The sequence below is a fragment of the Epithele typhae genome (assembly GCF_022376455.1).
Source record: "Epithele typhae strain CBS 203.58 chromosome Unknown BXZ73scaffold_120, whole genome shotgun sequence".
In the NCBI taxonomy this organism is placed as follows: domain Eukaryota; kingdom Fungi; phylum Basidiomycota; class Agaricomycetes; order Polyporales; family Epitheliaceae; genus Epithele; species Epithele typhae.
The window spans coordinates 15,419-35,332 of record NW_025954311.1 but is presented as its reverse complement, the minus strand read 5'-3'; the positions used below and the strand labels follow the sequence as shown (position 1 = coordinate 35,332).

At 58.1% G+C, this 19,914-nt stretch overlaps 5 protein-coding genes across 5 annotated transcripts; 1 reads left to right on the top strand and 4 right to left on the bottom strand.

Annotated features, from left to right (window-relative positions):
* Positions 1–19: 19 nt before the first annotated feature.
* On the bottom strand, positions 20–4,015 carry BXZ73DRAFT_107685 (uncharacterized protein; the record flags this gene model as incomplete). The annotated part of the gene is made up of 12 exons (XM_048016980.1): positions 20–49; positions 99–491; positions 802–873; positions 928–939; positions 1,701–1,793; positions 1,833–1,956; positions 2,023–2,192; positions 2,750–2,791; positions 2,840–2,938; positions 2,991–3,086; positions 3,148–3,474; positions 3,923–4,015. 12 exons carry the CDS (start codon positions 4,013–4,015, stop codon positions 20–22), a joined length of 1,551 nt encoding a protein of 516 aa, XP_047871646.1.
* Positions 4,016–5,890: 1,875 nt separating this feature from the next.
* On the bottom strand, positions 5,891–7,875 carry BXZ73DRAFT_107684 (uncharacterized protein; the record flags this gene model as incomplete). Its single annotated transcript, XM_048016979.1, has 10 exons — positions 5,891–5,958; positions 6,136–6,211; positions 6,264–6,520; positions 6,578–6,593; positions 6,644–6,985; positions 7,035–7,079; positions 7,129–7,191; positions 7,241–7,297; positions 7,346–7,537; positions 7,597–7,875. The coding sequence occupies 10 exons, from the start codon at positions 7,873–7,875 to the stop codon at positions 5,891–5,893; spliced, it is 1,395 nt and encodes a 464-aa protein (XP_047871645.1).
* A 586-nt stretch (positions 7,876–8,461) lies between these two features.
* Positions 8,462–9,633, bottom strand: BXZ73DRAFT_107683 (uncharacterized protein; the record flags this gene model as incomplete). The annotated part of the gene is made up of 5 exons (XM_048016978.1): positions 8,462–8,470; positions 8,523–8,564; positions 8,619–8,966; positions 9,015–9,374; positions 9,427–9,633. The coding sequence occupies 5 exons, from the start codon at positions 9,631–9,633 to the stop codon at positions 8,462–8,464; spliced, it is 966 nt and encodes a 321-aa protein (XP_047871644.1).
* A 2,794-nt stretch (positions 9,634–12,427) lies between these two features.
* On the bottom strand, positions 12,428–14,440 carry BXZ73DRAFT_56620 (uncharacterized protein; the record flags this gene model as incomplete). Its single annotated transcript, XM_048021493.1, has 3 exons — positions 12,428–13,170; positions 13,219–13,443; positions 13,519–14,440. 3 exons carry the CDS (start codon positions 14,438–14,440, stop codon positions 12,428–12,430), a joined length of 1,890 nt encoding a protein of 629 aa, XP_047871643.1.
* A 1,714-nt stretch (positions 14,441–16,154) lies between these two features.
* Positions 16,155–19,391, top strand: BXZ73DRAFT_56636 (uncharacterized protein; the record flags this gene model as incomplete). Its single annotated transcript, XM_048021494.1, has 9 exons — positions 16,155–16,465; positions 16,520–16,742; positions 16,795–17,003; positions 17,054–17,219; positions 17,272–17,405; positions 17,454–17,869; positions 17,928–18,140; positions 18,386–19,144; positions 19,192–19,391. 9 exons carry the CDS (start codon positions 16,155–16,157, stop codon positions 19,389–19,391), a joined length of 2,631 nt encoding a protein of 876 aa, XP_047871642.1.
* Between the last annotated feature and the right edge of the window lie 523 nt (positions 19,392–19,914).

The window sequence follows — 19,914 nt, the reverse complement described above, 5'->3', positions numbered from 1 at the left end:
TCGCGGTTCCGAAGTGTCTTCAGAGTTGAGTCACCTCCTTCGCGTGTCCCTGGAAGCAGAGGAGAGTCTCATGTTGAACTGTCGGTACGTCCGCTCACCTGACTGCCCCCTTGAGGTGGACGGATGTAGAGGGCCTGGATGTGGAGGACACCAGGCGCGTCGCGCGTGCTCGCGCGGGCAGGGTAAACGCCAGGCGCTTCGGGCGTGGAGATGGGTGCGGCGGGCGGGGCGATGGGTGCAGCGGGCGCGAGGGATTCTGGGCGTATGGAAAGGTTACGCATCATGTCCGCAAAGTGGTCGTCGGCGTCCGGCTCCCCTGTGAGTACCTCGTTATCCTCCATGTCATCCTCGGCCTCGTTGGCCTCCAGCAGCCCATCTGCCATGTAGAAGGAGTCGCAAACATGGACAACCTTCGGGTCGCGGAGGTATAGCCCGTATTCGCATCCGGACCGCGTGCGCGCGCGCGCCAGCGCCGGGGCGGTGTGGACGTCCTGTACGATCCCGATCAGCGCATGCTCAGACGGGCGGCGGGAAACGAGGTGGGCGCGAGGATGGGCAGGGAAAGGATCGTCACCTGTAGTGAGGGCCCCGGAGGGGGCGCGCGGGCATCGGCTCGACGTTCGATGACGATGGCGACACCGGAGGGAGCCCGCGGGATGCCGGATACGGCGCGGGGTAAGAGGAGCGGCCTCGGAGGGAGCTCGCAGCCCCGGGGAAGGGGAGCGTGGGGCAATGCGCAGCGTGCGGGGAAAGGGAAGGCGGGGAAAGGGGAAAAAAGGGCGGGGGCCTTGCGTTACTCACCGAGTGCGGACACGTCCAGTTCGGTGCGGGTTTCCCGCTCTTCCAGGACCCGGTCGGGTGGGTCGGCCTCTTCTGCAGGGTAGATGTTGGTTAGCACGGAACTCAAATAGATATCCTAGCACTTACCAACGAGGTCGCCTGCAAACGCGGGTGCTAATCAATCCCCGCGTTGAGTGTTACACAAGCGGGCCGCGCGCGCGCAGGGAGACTTACGTTCGAAGCCTGGCCGCTTTTGGTTGTGGACATGGAAGGGAGACAGTACATGGCGGGAGGGTTTTCGTCGGTCGACGGTTGATGGGAAAGGGAGCGAGATGGGGAAGAGAACGAAAGGCGAAAGGGAAGCAAAGGCTTGCAGGTGCTTGCGTTCTGACGGACTCATATACCGAGCAGCAAAGGGGCAGTTTTCGGTGCCCTTTAGGAGCTGCTGCCTGCATGCATCATCTGTGGGGCAGGTGTCTCTCTTGGTCATGACGCTAACGGTAAGGTCATCCTCTCCACCCCCAATTCAAGAGCAAGTTTCCGTCGCGAGCACGGGGGGTGTTGACCTCCTGTCGTAATACAAAACGATGTACCCGGGTGTAGTATACAGCTAGATACTCCCATCCCGTACGCGCGTATGTCCCGTGTGTATGGCTCCCGAGTTTGGCCCTCATCCACTAGTTCCCTGTTCATTGGTTCTTATGACAGACGGTCGGAAAATCAGACGCGTTTTACTCACCTTCATTACGACGTCTCACTTGCTCTACACATTCGATGGCCACAGCAACACTCTTCAACCGGTACGATACCTTGGCGAGGAGCACAATGTTGGACCCCTCCGCTGCCTCGTCGATTTGATCTTCGCAATCTAGTATGCTCACTCGTGCCCATTGAGTGCATTGCGGAACCCACAAGCGCACCACCTCTTCGCCGTCGACCTCCTCCACGCACCTCCGGACGAGTTGAGCCATGTCGTAGAAGATGTGCACGGTTGGCCCCTCGTCCTGGTACCCCTGTGTCAGACATGGCTGCTGAGCGATGATCAGACTCACCTCGTAGTTCCATACGAAAGCGACTGGCTTCCTGCTGCTTGCCGTCATCACCGCGAGGCGTACTTGCATCACATCTTCTTTCTCCCCGAGCCATCCTCTGCGACTCTCCCACTCCATCAACGCGCTTCCAAATCCCGAACACATCTCACGCTCTCCATGTCGTAACAGCACAAGACCTCGATCCACACACCATATACGGGTGCGTCCATCACTGACGTCTTTCCACACCTGTTCGAGGACATCGAAGCGTTGCAAGTGGGCGTCGTCGTGCCTTTCATTGGGTAAGCCTCCGCTGGTGGAGATGTTCAGCTGCTCGTCGTGCACCAGTACCTTGACCCGTACGGGCGGGTCGCTCTCTCCCTGCTTCAACGTCAGCATTCGTTTGCAAAGTCGTGTTATGATGCCCGTACCTTCCACCATAACATCACCGTGACCTCTTCTCCGTCGTCTCCTCCGTGCAACACCATTTAGTCGTGTCTACTTGCCCTGTGAAACCGTTGTATCAGCGTCTTGTCGCTCTCGGCATATCGTCTCACCTGGAATTTTTGGAGTGAAGGCGGGATGGGCGTGATGCACGGCGTAGAAATTGAAGAGAGGGGGCACCGGCTCCCCTCAGCGCTTGCGGCGTCTAATCCCGGAATTTTCCGCCATCTCGAAGACGAGTCCACTCATCTCCCACCGTCCCGGGTAGCCTCCAGAATCCGAGGACAACACTTTTATTCTATCCAGTCTACGATGAACCGTCTATCTCCGTCGTCTCTCATCTACAACAGTCCCAGGTTTCCTTGATTGAGCGACCCTGCATTGGCATCCTCCCCCCGAGCAAACCGCCATTCGAGTGCTACACGGTTGGACGAAAGCGCCATCGGTCGACCCGTAGACGGCCCCTCCAATTCGTCCTCCGATATCTCTATCACCTCCCGGTCGGTCGTTGCGTGCTTCATCGCGCTCTTCGGCGTCTGTAAACGTATGAGCTACATTGACCACAGGAACGTATTATCACTCACCCGCTTGTCCACACTCACAGGTATCACGTCGTCATCGGATATCTCAATCGCCTCGAGTTTGCTCACATAGGTTTTCTTCTTGCCGTTGGATTTTACAACCTGGGTTGCTTAGTCAGGCACTCATCTTATGCTATGACGTCATAACACTCACTTCTCGCGCTCGTCCACCATCCACAGGTAAATCTCCATCATTGTCTGATAGTTCAATTACCTCCTTATTGTCCATGTATTTCATCGCGCGAGGGGTCTGTGACATTCGAGGTCGTGATCAGATACCAACAGTGTTCTTAAGCCGTTACCACACTCACCTTGACCGCGGCCTCTTCGTCATCCGAAATCACAATGGCGTCGTTCGCCGTCATCAATACCGTCTTTCTAGTTTCCTTCTCGTCTTCGAAGATCTCGATCGCGTCACCCTGGCCCTGGTGGCGCTGCACAACCCTCTGGGGCACGTTCGCGTACTTTGTGATGGGTCGAGTGCGTCTGCTGGTAGAGGGCGAATGCTTCTCCTTGGCTGGCTGCAGCCCACGTGTGGCCCGCAGCGCGTTGCGACGTGCGCCGAAGCCCTTGGGTTCAGCTGGAGGGCGCCCGTGGGGGCCAGAGTCAGGCCCGCTGGAGGGGCACTTCTTGTGCCCCTAGGTTTGTCAGGCCAGGTGCGTGGCGACGAGCATGGGACTCACGTTCATCAGTAATTTCCAAGATATCTGAATCTCTCAAATCTCTGGCTCATCTCATGTGAGAAGTTTCAGATAAGTGAGAGGTGTGCAGACATTTCAGAAAATTTTCAGAGAGTTCAGATACATCAAGAAAACCTCGGCCACTATTTGTTCACTTCTCGCAACTATCGAGCTAGTCGTTCTGTTGCCGCTGCTAGTAGATCTAAATTAAATCTATTTGCACAAAATCTGAACTAATGTCTAATTACTGAGTCGCTCGTCGTGCGCCCCAGACACTGAGGGGTCACGGGTGAGCGACGGCACGCTACGCTGGGCTGAGCTACATGTCCAAGTGGTCGTCAAACCACTTGCCAAACAACGACGTGCTGGGTGATATCTGTACTCAAACAGGCCCAGATGCCCTCACCGTCTTTGCGAACACGAGGAACAGGTGCGGGTGTTGCTCGGGCGGTGGCTGCACCGTGCTCCGGAGCGCGTTCCTGGGCGAGCTTGCGGGCATTGTCACAGTAGTGACCTCGCACGAGCGACAGGGAGTCGCGAGGAGGGCGCGGCGAGAACGACGCGGACGAGATGGGCTAGGCGGGCGATGCGGACGCGGGCGATGCGAGGGCGAGACGGGGTTGAGGAGGCGAGGTGGGCGACGCGGGAACGACGTGGGCGGCGCGACGAGACGGGCGACCCAGGAGATGCAGGTAACGTGGGGCGATGCAGGTGATGTGGGTGACGCGGGCGCGGTCGGCGAGTGGGTGACGCAGGGGGAGACGGGCAAAGCGGGGGTGAGATGGGAGATACGGGCGACGCGGACGCGCGTGACGTGACCTGTGCGATGTGCATGTAATGGGCGAAGCGGGCGAGGTCAACAATGTGAGTGCGAGATGGGCAGGGGAGGAGAGGATGTGCAGGAAGAAACGAGAGCTCACCGTAATAAACAACAACTTCGTGGCCAGCGCCCTTAAAGACGTCCTTGAGGGAGAGGAGGGAGGTGGAGAGCCAGTGGGCGAGTGCGATGGTGAATGCGTGCTTGTACGCATGGAGCGCGGGAGGCTGGCGTGGTCGGCATAGAAGAGGGGCAGCTGGAAAGCGAGAAGACTTGCAATGATGACGACGAGGACGACAAGCAGGTGCTGGCACTGTGGCAGTGCCAAGCGCTGGAGTCCACGCGTCGCGCGTCCGTTCCCACGTGTCCCGAAGCGGAGCCGCACCTCCAGCCGCCAGCACCTTCCCTCAATCGTCCATCTCTGTCCTTGCCCGCTGCTTCCTCTCCCTCCTACCCGGCCTTGGCTACGACGGCGGACGGATTCTGCAGCAGCGGCGACGTCTGGTGAGTCTTCTTCATGTCTGCTCAATCAGCTCCCCACGCCCATGACGACACTCACGCTCGGACTGAAGCAGTGTATCATGACCGTGTACAACACCACGCTCGTCGTCCCGACCAGTCCGCCGCGAACGGCGTAGCAGCTCGCAGCCACGTCCTGCTTGCCTGCGGGCAAGACCGCCGCGGGCCACGGGGCTCCCCGTTCCGGAGACGCGGAGGAGGAAGGGAGAGGTGTTCATGAGCTGGAACGAGCAAGGACAGGGACGTGCTGCGAGGTCCGCGAGGTCGTCTGGTGAGTCCATGGTTCTCTCAGGATTTCGATGAGACTAATGATTTCGCATATGACCATGGACATGGGTTCGCTGCCTACCCTGTCCGCACCCCTCGAACTCATCGAGGACACGCACAACTCCAACCTCAACGTCGCTAACTGGATTGGTAAGGATGTCCCCTGCACCACCTCTGCACCGCTCCCACTCAGCCCGCCCGTCCAGACCCGCAGCTCACGGTGCTCAAGCCCCGAGTACCCACGTCTGTGTCCTCCACCTCGTCGCTCCTTGACTGCGGCTCCTCCTCCCCTGCGTGTTCGCCCAGGTGGCAGCCCCGCCTGCGCTCCGTCTCTCCTGCACCCGGCACTCACTGTAAGCCCTCGTACCCGGATAATCACCACCCATCCACGATCCTAACGGCACCCTCTGTAGATTCCTCGCTGCGCGCTCCTCTACTCCAGCCGCAAGGGTGCCGTTGCGCCCGTCGTGTGCCCAGTGGTGCGTACGACACCGAGGCCTCAGGTGCGTTCCCGCACGCGATGGAGGTGGATCGTGTGGGTGATCGTCGAAGCGGCGCCAGGTGACGTCGGAGCCCACGGTGACACTGACAATCGCCCTTTCGAGACAGTAGGCATGCGGCGCTGTGTGATGGGAGACATGTGCGAGAGTGGGGACTGCTCTAGCCACCATGGCTATGTGCATGGTTACAGTGTGGGTGCATATGTTGCGTGCGCTGTCGCACCACGTGCGTGTGCGTTTTGACCCCTGTCGTGGGCACTGTAGTACTACTCTAATAGATGATTAATTTGATTTCATTCACAAAGTAACACTTGTGCGCCTTGGAGTGCGTGAGAGCAACTGCGACAGTGCAAGCAAATCCTGTATCTCTGGTTTTTCTGGCCCATCTGAAATCTCTCACACGATGTCTCACTAAAAAGCGAAATGAGAGAAATTCTGAATCTCTCAAAACGTCTCACAGCATCTCACAGCGTCTCAAACCTCTCCACAGACGTTTTGAGACATTTCGGAAATTACTGATGTTGGTGTGCATGCGGTTCGCATCATCATCGCTGCTCTCGTACTGCTCGCTCTTGATCCTTTCGATGTTCAGCTGGACATTCCTTGTTAGCAAAGACGTGAAGATACGTGAAATAAGTGCGTACTTCGGTACGACGCGCCGCCTCAACGGCGACGTGCAGGTTCCTCATGGCCACGCCGAAGCCAGGTTTGGGGTGTTCGCCATCCGCCAACAGGACCATTCGTGCCGGAGTGGGCTCCGTGGCGGTGTTCCTCACCACATGGACGCCGTGCGTAGCGTCGTGCACGCCCTCCATGGCCTTGTCGACGTTGAAGAACGTCACCCACGCCGTAACCTGAGGCTTCCACGCCGTAACCTGAGGCTTCCACACCCTAACCAACCCTGCCGACCCGATGATACAAAGGCAAGTGCGGCGTATGTCCGGTAGAGTAGACGCACTGACTTGCATCCCGTGCTGTGCCATCTCCAGTGAGATCGTGATTCAGAGCGGTTGCTAGCACTCACCTCGTTCCACAGCACGGTGACATAGATTCCATGGAGCACGATGGCGGCCAGAGCCTCGATCTTGCGTTCCTCCTCCGTCATCACCTTGAGATAACAAATCTTGGCGACGCAAGGACCGAAATCGACGCATTCACCTTGACGAGCGCGGAGAAAGATATGACCCTGCGTGGGCCTCGCCACGGCTCCTCCCAACCAGACCCACGTTTGCATGGGGAAGTCCCATCGGTGCATGTTGCGGATCTCCTCCAGGCCAGCGTACTTCGTCAACCACTTCTCTTCAGAAAGATCGACGGCGCCCTGGCAGAGCGTGACGACCTGTTCCTTCCGTTCTCCAGCCTGTGTCTGTCACCCTTCGTCAGCAGCCGTTCAGGTCGCATCGTGGCGATCTCACCAAGTTCCAGATCGTCACCAGTGCTTCTCCGTGCTTCGGGCGGTACTGCTCGTTGGATCAGTCAAGTTGTCAGCCCCGAAGACGCATCACGTACCTGGCTTTCGTTCGCCATCGCAGCCGCCTCCACCTTGAACTTGTACTCCTTTTCAGCGTTATACTGCTCGTTGAATCAGTCGAGTCCCCTGCTCGGACGCAAAGTTACATACCTGGTTATCGTTCACCATCGCGCCTGCCCCCAACTTGAACTTGAAGTCTTTCTGTACCTACTCGTTGGATCAGTGATGTTGTTCCTCCGACCAGAGGTCACGTACCTGGCGTTCCTTTGCCTTCGCGGCTGCGTTACCCTTGGGTTTGGCAGATTTTACAGCCTTGACCCGACCCTTGACCCGGTCTTCTTCGTACCTCTGCCGGGCAATGCGATGCAGGAGTTCGTCCGGCGGACCCGTCTGGCGTGGGAAGTGCACGCATTCCATCCTCTCACCATTGTCGAGATATTCGATGTGCTGTATCCAGACGTCAGTTAAGAGAGCCAGACCATACAACGCGAAGCACTCATGCTCACGACCGTCGTGCCAGCGTAGCCGACCTTCTTGGCCACCTGCTTGTGAACCTGCATCTCGGCGATGTATGGGCCGTCCGGGCCCTCACGAAGCCGTCGGTGACAGCGGTCGCAAAACTCGGGGACACCAGGGTCTCGCAAAGCCCATCCTTCTTCGGCGAGTCGGGTTATCTTCGAAGAGTAGTATGTCTTCTCTTGGCGAGACGGCAGTAGGTGAGGCGGATCGCGCTGGACTCCATTGGGCTGATCGTAGCAGCGCAGGAGGTCGGCTTCGTTCTCCATAAAGGTGGAGCTGAGGCGGTGTGGGGCGTACAGGGGCAAGGAGAGGTGCTGGCCAAGTGCTGGCGTCCTCGGGAAAAAAAACCGTGCTCGCGCGCGGGCGTCTGCCCCGCCGGCGCCCGCTGCGTCATTCTAGCACGTATTCTACGTTCGTCTGGCGTGTAAAGTCACTAGTTCGACCCTTCCTAATGCACTTCCAATGTACAGGCCCTTCCCCTGGTGAGGTCGAGGAGGCGAAGCTCCTAGTCGAGCCATTCCCAGTGCTATGTAAGACGCTGTCGGGCGTCATTCCTTGCGCGCGGCGTTCACGTCCACATGAATGTGCCGTTTCCGGTTGGGGTACATGTACTATATCGCGTGTGCACGTAACTCCACAATCTACCCGTTTTCACGTAAAGCAGTACTCTATCGCCAGTCTACCAGCCTTCTACGACCTGTTGCAACTTACGTAAGCAATCTGCATGTCATCGAGATGGGGCGACTCACGACCTTCCTCGCGCCTTCTTTGTGCACCTCACGATGTGTCTGCGTTTGTTAGCGTCCCAGAGTGTGTGTAGAGTGCCTCTCACTTGTCGGGGATATGCCTTCTTCATTCGAGCTGTTGATTACTTGCGTCAGTATTGCACAATTGAACTGGCAGGAGAACCAACCTTGATCCTCTTCGCGTTCTCGCGATTCGTGTTTCGCTGCCTCTGCAAAGCGGGTCCATCAAAACCTAAGAGTAACCACGAAGGGGATCCTCTCACCTTCCGTGATGCGTCCTCTTGATGGGCGCCATCGCCCACGCCCAAGGAGAACTCGTCTCCGTGACCGGTTTTCACGCATTTGCAGTCCTCGATCTCCATGATGAACAAACCGGCGTATAGGGCGCACTTGTTTTGAGCGTGCCGGAGAAGGAGAGTTTTTTCACTTTCGAAAAGGATGGTGTCCGTTACGTTGTGGACCTGCCACCGGGAGCTTCGAGCGTTCCAGACCATCCACCCCTCGCGCAGGGCGTCGTAGCCTCCTTCATCTCGAAGCCAGTTAAGGACCCATTCGAAAGTCCGGTTTTTTAGTGACGGAAGGTGGAACGCGATGGGGCGTTCGCCGTCCTCCTGAGATTCCGTTAGTCGTCTGCCACCGGAACAGGGGAAACGCCTTACCTTAGGCCATATGAAAACAGGGACGCGGCCGCCCTTGGAGGGGTTCTTGGCCCACCGGAAGTCGGCCAGAGGCTGTTGCATTCGACTGGCGTTGGCAATGTCCATAGCATACAGCTTCTCACCTAGCCCCTTGCACACACCGCGCGGCCGACCAATGCGGACAAAGATGGCACGAGTCCCGTCGTCGATCGGGACCTTGCCCACCTCGAAGGTGCTGACCTCCCAGTTGGATATCGTTCCCCAATAAAGAACGATGCAATCCTCCTTCTCGACGTAGTAGTCGACCATCTCGATGTCTCGCAGAGGTAGCTCTGAGGGAGACTTGACGTCTTGAAAGGCGAAATGAGGATAGCTGTCGCCCTGTTTTGTGGACGTCAGAAATGTACGTCTGTTCCCCATACGACACACTCACCACCTCCCAGACATACACCACAACTGATATGATCTTGTGCAGTTCTTCCACAACGTGGAGAGCGGCCGTCTTCTGGAGGATGGGGTCTTGGAGGGCGATTTTCATGACCGCTTCCGTGACCTGCAGGTCCTGGCCGCAGGTCTGTGTCGAGGCGTCAATACGTTTCACGGCAAGGGAAGAGGATATGGGAGTAAGGGTGGACGCCATGGTGAGAGTGTCCTGAGCAATGTGTTCGTCGGGGACGGAGGGAGAAATTTGGCCGGCGCGCTACCATTTGGCGCCTAGACGTGCTGACGCCTTGCGACCGAGTGTCGACGTCCGCACAGGATAATTCATTTCTCTATGCTACGCAGTTCTCGCTCTCTCTATGCTATTACCCCTTTACATACGCTGACCCGTTCGTTTGGCTTTTACCTCTCGTCGTTTCCACCGCACTTCAGTTCTTTCCGCGCTTGCGCTTCTTCCCCTGCGCAGGTGCACTGACTCGCAAAGGTTAGCGAGTGCGAGGCGAGGTGGCATGTAAACTTACGTTTCCTCTGCTAGAATTGCGAGTGAGGCCCTTGCTTCCTTCATTCTGGTTGATACCTGCGGGATTCGGGAAGTGCGACGCGGCTCGGTGGGGATCGCCGACTTCGACGGTCGTGGCTTCGGAGCACTAGCTGATCCCCGAGATGTTCCCTCGTTGACGGGGGCGGCGTTCTCGACGGGGACGGCGTTCTCGACGAGGTCGGGGTTCGCCTCGACGTGCTGGGCGTTCGACTCAACGGGCGTGGGGTTCGCCGACTTCGGGGGTCTGCCCGCCTTTCGCGGCTTCGGGGGTCTGCCCGCTTTTCGAGCCTTCGGAGCACTACTTGATTCCGGAGAGGTTCCTTCGTTGACGATCGCGTGGTTCTCGTCGACGCGCGCGGGGTTATCTTCCTGGGGCGCGATGCCGTCGGCGCGCGCGATGTCGTCTTGGGCGCACAGGAGGTCTTGAGCGCGCGCGGTGTCGTCGATGCGCGCGAGGTTGTCTTCTGCGGTCGCGGCTTCGAAAGTCACTGCGGAAGAGTCAGCGCTGGTGGTCCCCATCGTCGCTGGATCACGGCGTGGAAGCAGGTGGGCAACAAGCGCCAGCGCTCTAGAGAGTCTCTCATGGAAGGCCTCAGGCGCCATTGTCCATGCTGCACTGGCGTATGAGGGTGGGGTAGGGTGGGTCAAGTGGGTCACGTACGTTCTGCTTCCTCGGCAATGGTATACAGTCCAGTGGTGGCAGCTAGGGCCAGGGCGATGAGAGCGCTTCTGCGCGTGAAAAACTAGGGACTCACCCGTATCCAAACGCACAGGGCTGTCCCGATAAACCGTCGCGTTGCCTGCGGACCGTGTCAGGCATCCGCCGTCACAGATCAACGGATACAACGCACCGTTCACCCCGACGCCATTGGTTCGGATCCAGTCAACGATATCGTCCCTCGAGAGGTCCACGGAGGAGGTCTGGATCTCAGTTCCACCCTCATCCGTTGGGCCTTCCGGAGCCTCCCCTTCTCTTACGACCACTGCGGTATATATTAGAGACGGTTGACGAGCGATAGAGACCACAACTGTACCGTCATGAGCGCTAAGAAGCCATGCGGCGTAGGCATGTTTGAGTTCCTTCTCGGTCATACCTGAGTAGGACTTGATGAACGACCAAAGGGTTTCCCCACGCCTGTTCGCTCCGCTTTCGGTCCTTTCATTACGGGTCAGCGTTTTCTTTTAAAGTGAACGCTGCCACTCACCAAAAGATATCGGGCTTGCCATTTGGCGGTAAGCCGCAGACCGCAATGGACATGTGGTAGCGTGTCTTTCTGTACACGTTGTCGACGACCTGGTCCAGATAATCTCGAAGCAATTGAGCGTTCCTTGACTTAGATTGGCGGTCAGTTCTTTAGACGACAGGGGCACAGTCTCACCGGACTCGCTCTTCTTCGCTTTGGTTGTCCGCACTATCCACCTGCTTCAGATCCTCTTCCAGAGCGGCCATCTCCTCGTATGGCGCACGCTCCTCGTCGGTGAAGCTTTTCCACAGCTTAGAAAGTGCACGAGTATCCTTACCGCGTCGGCTGGAAGACTTCTGGGCGAGGTTGACGTCGTTGGTGTCCACCTCGCCGTCTTCCCCTGCTCCTTCTTCGCTCCCCAGTCCGTCTTCGCTGCCCTCGCTACCCTCGCCGTCCTCGCTACCCTCGCCGTCCTCGCTGCCCTCACCGTCCTCGCTGAGTTCTTCGTACGCAAATGCGCCCAGAACGACGCGTCGCGGTTCCCCGGCGGCGATTCTGGCCCGTTGGATCTTCATCCAGACATCTTCACCGGTACGTCGACGAGATTTGCGAGCTTGTAGACCAGGAAAGGCTGGGGGAAGCGGGGGTCCAGAGATTTTGTCGACGGTGCCTCTGCTTCGGCGGGCCCGATTGTAGATATACTGGGGTGGCGTCAGTGCGGGAACAGATGCTCGGGCGGGTCACATACCGTCCAAACGTCCGGTTTGGTGGCGCGAGGCGCGGACGTGGCGTCCTGGCCGACGCCCGGCGTTTCGTCGACAGGGGCTTCCCCGGCATACGTCGGGGGCTCTCCGTGCTCCTTGACGTAACGTTGGAACAGCAACCGGGCGATCGCTTGGAGGATTGGGAGCTTCTTGCGGGGAGTGTCTTCGAAATATTTTCGGGCTTCAACAGTCGCATTGGGCGGGGCCTTCAGGAGCTCGACGATGTCCGCCGCCGCCAACGCCGCCTGGACCCAGTTTTGGATAGCGTTCCCAACCTTGGGCTCACGTCCTCGGGCACCACCAGATTTCTTCTTTCACGTCTTCGGGAGGGACGTCGTGGTTTTACCCATGGGGGGCTAGGCGAAGAGGATGAGGGCGGTGGGTGATAGCAGCCACGCGACGCGCGTTGATTTTGGCAAGTCGAAAGGCCTCGCTGGCCGCACGTGACCGTCATCACTCCGTCAACGCCATGTATTGCTAGTCATTACACCCACCGACAGCAGTCTACAGTCCATGGTATAGTATTGGGGGTATGGGGAGACGACCGAAGCGAGAGGAGAACTGCGAAACGTACAGGAGAGCCACCTCACGCTGAACGAAGTCGATCTCTTCGGGACCCCAAACCTCCACCTTCCGCATCGAGCGCAGTTCTTCACTACAACCTGGCCATTGCGACACGACTGCGAGGAACCTTCGTAAGTGAGGAATTGCGTGCTGCCATTCTTCGTTGCGCGAGGAGGGCCACAGGAAAGGGTCCTGCCAGGGCGCCGGAATGACGCTCGCGATCAACGCGTCTTTGCCCCACACACCGGAGATGAAGGACTCCCTTCCCCATCGTTCCATCACCGACATGCCGCCCCGCGGGACGAGGGCACAGTCTAGTGCGTTCAGTTCACAGCGGAAGTTGACCTCGTGACACTCCCACATGAGGAAACGACAAACGCGAACGTCAGTCGCGGCGACCTCAGCAGTGACGACGAGGCCCTGCAGGTTGTCCTCCGCCGCCGCGCTGTAGGAGTTGAGGGCCGCACCCTGGCCAAAGAGTCGCGCGACGCCGTTCTTGTCCTCGATCTTGCGCTTGAGTCGCCGATCGGAGCCGTCGACAGGGGCCTGCTTGACCTCATAAACTCCCCATAACGCGGCGCGCCACTCTGCGATGGTGAGGGGCTCCCCAGACACGGCCGGATCAAGCAGTCGGAGCTTGCAGAAGTCTCGGATGCGCACCGCATTATGGAGGTATTGGTGGACTTTGGTGTCGTTTCGAACGCGAGAGCCGTCGATATCAGAAGGGGCACGTGCGACATCGGACACGGAGTCCAGGAGGAAGGGAGGTGGAAAGAAATAATGTACGGATTGTCGAGGTTGCGCGAGAGGGCTAACCGCGCGCAACGCAGCCTCCCAGGGCTCGGGGACTGTTACGAAAGCGGGAGGTGCGAAACATCGGGAGGGATGCCGCTCTTCGGGCGATAGCGCGGCGCCCGAAGCGGTCTCTCCGGAAGCGGCCTCCGCCAATGTTGAGACTGCCGTGGACGTCTGCGACTTCGATCGCTTCCCGCTTCTCCTCTTCTTCCTCTTAGGGCCATCGACGCTTGGACCGGGGCTACCTTGTGAGGCGATCTCTGTGAGTTCGATGCGCCTAGACTTGAGGGGCCGCTGGGTGGCCTCTGCCGAGGCATCTTGAGCCATAGGAGGCAAGCGACTGGTGCAGAGCTGTCCGCTCACAGCGAACACCATGTTGGATACCCAGCTGCTGGTAAGGTTCGCCACCGCTCCAAGTTCGTCGGGGTGATGTCGCATCGGAGGGTCGGTCTCCTTCGCGGAGAGGAAGTAAGCAGACGTCGCGGCGACAATCTTCCATACTTTGAGCTGGCGCGTAATCGGCTGTAAGAACCAAACTGGCAGGCCGATTCTAGTCGCCAGCTGCACAGTGGCGCCGTCGCGCGCGAAGACGCCAAGGACGGGGAGGACCGATGTGCTGAAGTCTTGGGTGGAATCGATTCGGGTCAGGACCTGGCTGATGTAAGTGCGAAGTCCGAGGAGCTCGAGGCCGACCCGCTGGATGTGCGCGCCGACGGCGACGGCGACAGGAGCGTATGACGGCAACCGATTCATCCGGTCCACGCATTGCACGATCACGAGACAGAGCTGATCTCCGTACGATCGAAACCGAGAGGAAGGCCCGGTTGATTGTTGGTACGCCGTTGTGGCGTACAGCGCTCCCCGCTGGAGGTTGTTGCGCAGAACCGCGTCCAGAAAGCCCAGCCCAGGAACACCAACGGAAGGGTCTTCGTTCCAATCGCGGGACGCGAGCAGAGAATGCCAGAGAACGGGGGGTACCTCTGGTTGTGGACTGCGGGGTGAGGGTATGCAGGAGATGTGCCACATGTTGCGCACGAGAGGCTGGGGCCATCGTGAATACTCGTGTTCGCCCCAAAGGCCGTCTTGGTACGTGCGGACGACCGTACGCTCCACAGGGTGAGCAGGAACCCAGTCTTGGTTTGGTGTGGTCACCGCCATGGAGGAGAACCCGTCGCTGGAAGCCGTCTTGGCCTCGAAGGGTGACGTGACGATAGGACCTGCATGGAATAAGCATCGTTGTATGCGTTTCACGGAGGAGGCGCTTACATGGGCCCCATTGGTTCACGGTGAGGCGGAGGACCGGAGGACCGTGCTGCTCAACAGAGGGCGCACTGGATTGACTGGTGTGGAGGAGCCGATCCATGGGTTGATCGTTTGGGCGGGGGCCATCATCATAAGGCGGGGTGGTCATGTTTCAGGCTGAAATGAGATCCGTGGCGGACGCGTGAGCTCCCCGAACTCGGTTCGGAAGAAAGAAAACTCGCTGGACGGCCCTCGTCCAGCCATAAGCTGGAGGTGCACGTCCACACCGACGACCTAGACCAGCGTGGCGCTCGTCTCGTATCGTGGCGTTTTTAGGCGAGAAGGGCGATGAACATCCAGTTTGACCTGGAGACGCACGGCCCGGCCCTAGATGCATCCCAGCATGGAGCTCGGCATCGCATCTTCAGGCCACGAAAGACAAAAGGGAGTCACTCACCTCAGAGAATGCTGAGGAACGAGTGCAGCTGCACAGGTAACGAGCAGTGACGTTGTTCGGAATCGTAGGGCGCCTGTCGGGACGCGTGAGTCTCACGTGACCTCGGACATTCCCACCACTGAGATTCCGCGCCTAACGACTTCAACAGTGCCACGACGACGTCGAGGTGAACGGCGGGTTCTTTTCTCACGCGTTTCCCGATGTATGCCCCGACAGAGTGCGCATCTGCGTTGTTGATTCAACCAGACGCCACCTGTATGTCTTAGAATGAATGCGCCTGCCTCCGCCGACACGTTCATGTCGCATCGCGTCATTCCGGAGTTTGGCGCAGTAAAGTCCATAATGAACCCTAATGACCCCTCCGATGAACGATCAGGGGAAGTCCAGAAATGTATACGCCATAGTTTAGCAATATCATGTATCCGATGCAATGATCGATCTATTGCGAGCTGCCACGCGATCAGTTCGAAACGACCTGATACTGGAATCGATCCGATAGCGCGCATCGACGAGCCCTCTGGTCTGAGGCCCTCACGCACTTTCGCCCTGTGATATCCTTCGACCGAACGCACCCACCTCACATTCTCATCCTTCCATGGCCCGTGCGCGAAAAAGAAGATGCTCGGACGACGATTTATCTTTCGCGGAGCGTTCCGATGGGCGCGATAAATCGGGGGCCGACATAGTCGTTCACAAACGTCCGAAGGTTGCTGGCCCATCCACCCCGAAGAAGACGTCGACGAAACACCCCTCCTCCCTTCCCCATGTTCCGTCCTTGCATCCGACCTCTACCACATCCACAGCGCCCGGCCTTGAACCCCGAACGACCGCTGCCTCGCCGACCAACTCATCGATGAACGCCCTTCAGATGGCAGCCTCCTCTCCTCAAAAGGCCCGCGAACCTGTCCCGGTCACTAACCCTGCGACAACCACGACCGTGTCGGACGTTACGCCCGCGCCGACTTCAGGGAACAAACCAGGGCGAGCGCCAGCGAAGGCCAACCACACCATCGTGAGTGCGTGATATGTTTATAAGCGAGAAACCTCTCTGAATAACGCCAGGCCCCAAATGTTCGCACTGCAACCTTCGAACAGAACGCTCGTGGAGCGGTCAGCGCCATGCTCGCTCGCCACAGGCCGGCGTTGTCGACCGACGAGTGCTGGGGTTGTCAGATGCTCAAGCGTCCGAGTCAACTCCCAGAAGATCTCGACCAGCGATACAAATGCGAAACGTGCCTGGGCCACCCCAACTACTGCCAGTCGTGCATGTGGCTGACGCATCGGTTCGTACTCACCCACTCGATAGCAAAATGGTCAAAGAACGACAAGACCTGGATCCCAAGCACCCTCAAGGCTGCGACAAAGCAGACCCCTGTGCTCGGACATTGCGATGGTAGACCATGCGGTTGGTTTACTGAGATCCCGACGCGCATCACCCTCGTTCACGAGCACGGCACGGTCAAGATGGACGTGCGCTATTGCTGGTGAGTGTCCTTTACACGGCTCCAGCTTTATGGCACCGACCTTCTCCTTTGTAGGTGCGGAACGCATAAGAATCATAAGGAGGTGTACAAACAAGGCATCGCCGTGCTGTTTGGAGTGTGGCCTGGGACGTGGACGGATGCAAGTCCTCGAACGCTGTACACGATCAACGCCTTGCGATACTTGGACGCCCACCTGACTACCGCCCAAACGAGCATGCACGACGAGTGGGAGGTTTTGAAGCGCCTGACGGACTCGGCGACCCCGCAGAAACAGAAGGTGAGCACTTACTCGGCCCTTGCTTCCGACTGCACACCCACATCCTGGACAGAGTCGCGTGCGGGAGTTGTTGGAGAGCATGCGCCACTACGCGTTCGCCGATAGCTGTCTGCACCATGGCGTGAAGCCACCGGCTTTCAACGAGAAGGGTGAGGCCACTGAGGTCCTGGAACGCAACGCCTTGGCGACCCTTTGTCCGCTGTGTCCTCACCCCGGTAAGAACATGCGGCCTGGCTGGGTCACTCGCAACGTCATCTATAAGTGCGTGCGAGTCCATGACGAGCAGCGGGACCATGCTAAAGTGCACGCAGGTACTTGGACGAATGGTTCATCACTCTCGACGGCAATTTTCGTCAGCATACACGCATGAAAGCCATGGATAGCAAGGATTTCAGCCTGTACCGCTCGGCGGCCTACTTCGTGTGCAACGTAGGGCTCAATCTTCATCTCCAACGGGTCGGGAAAAACGACATAGAGGTGCGCAGGAGCCGTTTGCCACATACACGTCAGGATCTGACGGGGCTCGCAGGCGTCGGACTGTCATAGCTTCAAAGCGACCGGGTACTCCGGATACACGGGTCAAGTTTCGGGTCTGATTGCTGGTGTTTGTCGACACGGACTTTTTGCGGGCGGGAGCGTGTTGAACTTGGAGAAGGGCGAGCGGTGAGTGCATTTGTCAACCATGCGAGAGGGTCGTTGAGGGCGTTCCAGTTTCGCCATGGTGGATTACGCCTTGATGTCGGCCGGCAAGCCGTTCCTTGGCCTCAAGGGATGGAATGTCTGGTACGACGTAGGCTGCCAGTTCGTCAAGAAGCTGCCCGGTCGCCTTGCTGCCATGATGAAGTACGCTGGCCAGATGCTGTCCATCGGTGCCGTCACTGTATTGCCATCCATCGTCGTGAACATAGGGGACTTTCACCTCCGAGCCCACCAACAAGACTGTCAAACGCTCTACAACGGCAATCTTCGCTCCGGAACAGGGCGAAGCTACGGCGAGAACTGCGAGCCTGGGTGGGGGCATCTGAACCCCAGTTCCGCTCGTGCCAAGGAGATGGGGCCTGGGCTACGGATGGACACGTTAACCCGCATCATAGAGATCTTCAACATTGCGAAGATCAATCGCATGGGTAAGTGCTAGCCGTTGCTCGTCTACGCAGCCGTCGTCACTGAAAAGGATATTCTCAGCCAAAGAGCTCGTGCGTCTCCACAAGATGGCCGCCGCGCGCTACAAGGAAGACAAGTCGTATCTGAAGAAGCTGGAGAAAAGTGTGAGGAAGAAGAAACCGAAGTTGCTGAAGGAATGGATGGCTGAGGAGATGCAATGGTTGTCGGAGATCGTCAACCCGATGTTGGACAAGAAGACGATCAACAACCCCTTCGTCATGAAGGTAGCAGAGGGTAAGCGCCATGCCTGATCTCAGTCCAGTGACTGAACGCGTCCACAGACGCCTCCTTCGATGGCACGTCGGAACGACTCCGAGAAGGGAAGGACAAGGAGATCGAGGGCATGAAGGACGTTGACAACAGCGAAGTGATGCGGATGGCCGGGGCCATCGACGCCATGATCAGGCTGGAGGATGAAAGGCACGTCGGTCTGGTACCTGTTCTGCGTGGCGCGCGCTGAACAATGGGGAATAGGCGAGATCTCATAACCAGTCTGTCGGTGTTTGATTACACGAAGCCCAGCCAGTTCAAGGCGCGCAAGAGAGACTACGAGAGCTTCCTCATCGAAGCGGAGAACGCTCAGAGGACGTATGACCTCCACATCACGCCCATCTTCAAGGCCGCCTGCGAACGGTTGCGATCGAACGCGCCACAAGCCGATACCTGTTATCCCATGGCTGAAGAGGAATCCGTCGCGCCTGCACCCGTCGACACGAGCTCCATCAAAAGCGGCTCCGTCAAACGTTGGATCAAGGAGATCGAAGCGGTGTCGGTCCCCCTCCCCTCCAGCTATCACTCGTCGATACGATCCGATCCGACGATGAAGGCAGCTGTCGCAGTGGAGAGGCGGATGCGCGAAGGTCAAGCTCGAGACACACTCGATGAGTATCGCGTACTCGTAGCGAGCCAGGTGTCCTGGAAGCTGATCGCGACCCAGAAACCGGCCACGAGGAAGAGAACCCAGGACGTGCACCAGAAGGTGCCACTCACGCAACGCGTTCTCAAAGAGAAGGAGTACTTCGAGCGGTACCAGAAGTTGCTCGTGCGCTTGGGCATGAGCGAAGATGATCAACTGCAACGCTCCATCGACATCACACCTGAGGACGGGGAGGACTGGGCGATCCATCAAGACCAGCGGAAGGCGGGGGCCACTCACAAGACGCCTAGCTGGATCTGGGGCGATGTGCAGTGGATATTTAGTATCAAGAACGACGTGCAGCGAGATTACGTCTTGGCCAGTGAGTCACAACGCGCTTTCGAGGACGCAGATCTAACTTCGATGCAGAGTTCAAGATCCACTGGTTCAGATGCCGAGCGTCCGCGGCGCGGTGGCATGAGGAGGTGTACCTTCGCCGCGAAGAGATGTATCGAATGCTTGCTATGCTGGGATACCAGATGGATACAATGGAACGTATAGCTGACGCCGCCGATGCGGCTCCCAAGGAGGACGGCAGGGAGGGGGAGGCGGTCTTCTACAGACGGTGAGTGCGCGTCACCGTTCAGGGATATATGCTAAAACACGTCATGCAGTCGCAAGTATGACCTCAAACGACTCTATGAGAACGCGAAGTCGGCATTCGAGGGTATCAAGTACGACAAGGTACGTTCCATCCTCATATGAAAGGACGACGATGCTCAAGTTAAGGAAAGGCGATCGGGATAGGAGAAGATGACTACGAAACGGAAGACGAGAAAGAGATGAAAGAGACGCAATCGGAGGAAGAATCGACGTCAGAGGAAGAATCGGACTTGGACGAAGAAGAGGGCTCGGAGGAAGAATCGGACTCGGACAGCGGAGACGAGTGAAATGAACAGGTGCACGGAGGTCGTGATATATATCACTTGTTAGTGTAAACTTGCATAGGAGGAGGAGAGTACACAGGGACGCGGGAGCCGGCGACTTCGAACTGGTGCGGTAGTGGGAACGAGTCGGCCCGTACACGGTGTCCACTTGGGTCGGAAGAGACACGCATGTCGACAACTGTAGCCTTGAAGTAGAGCATCGAGC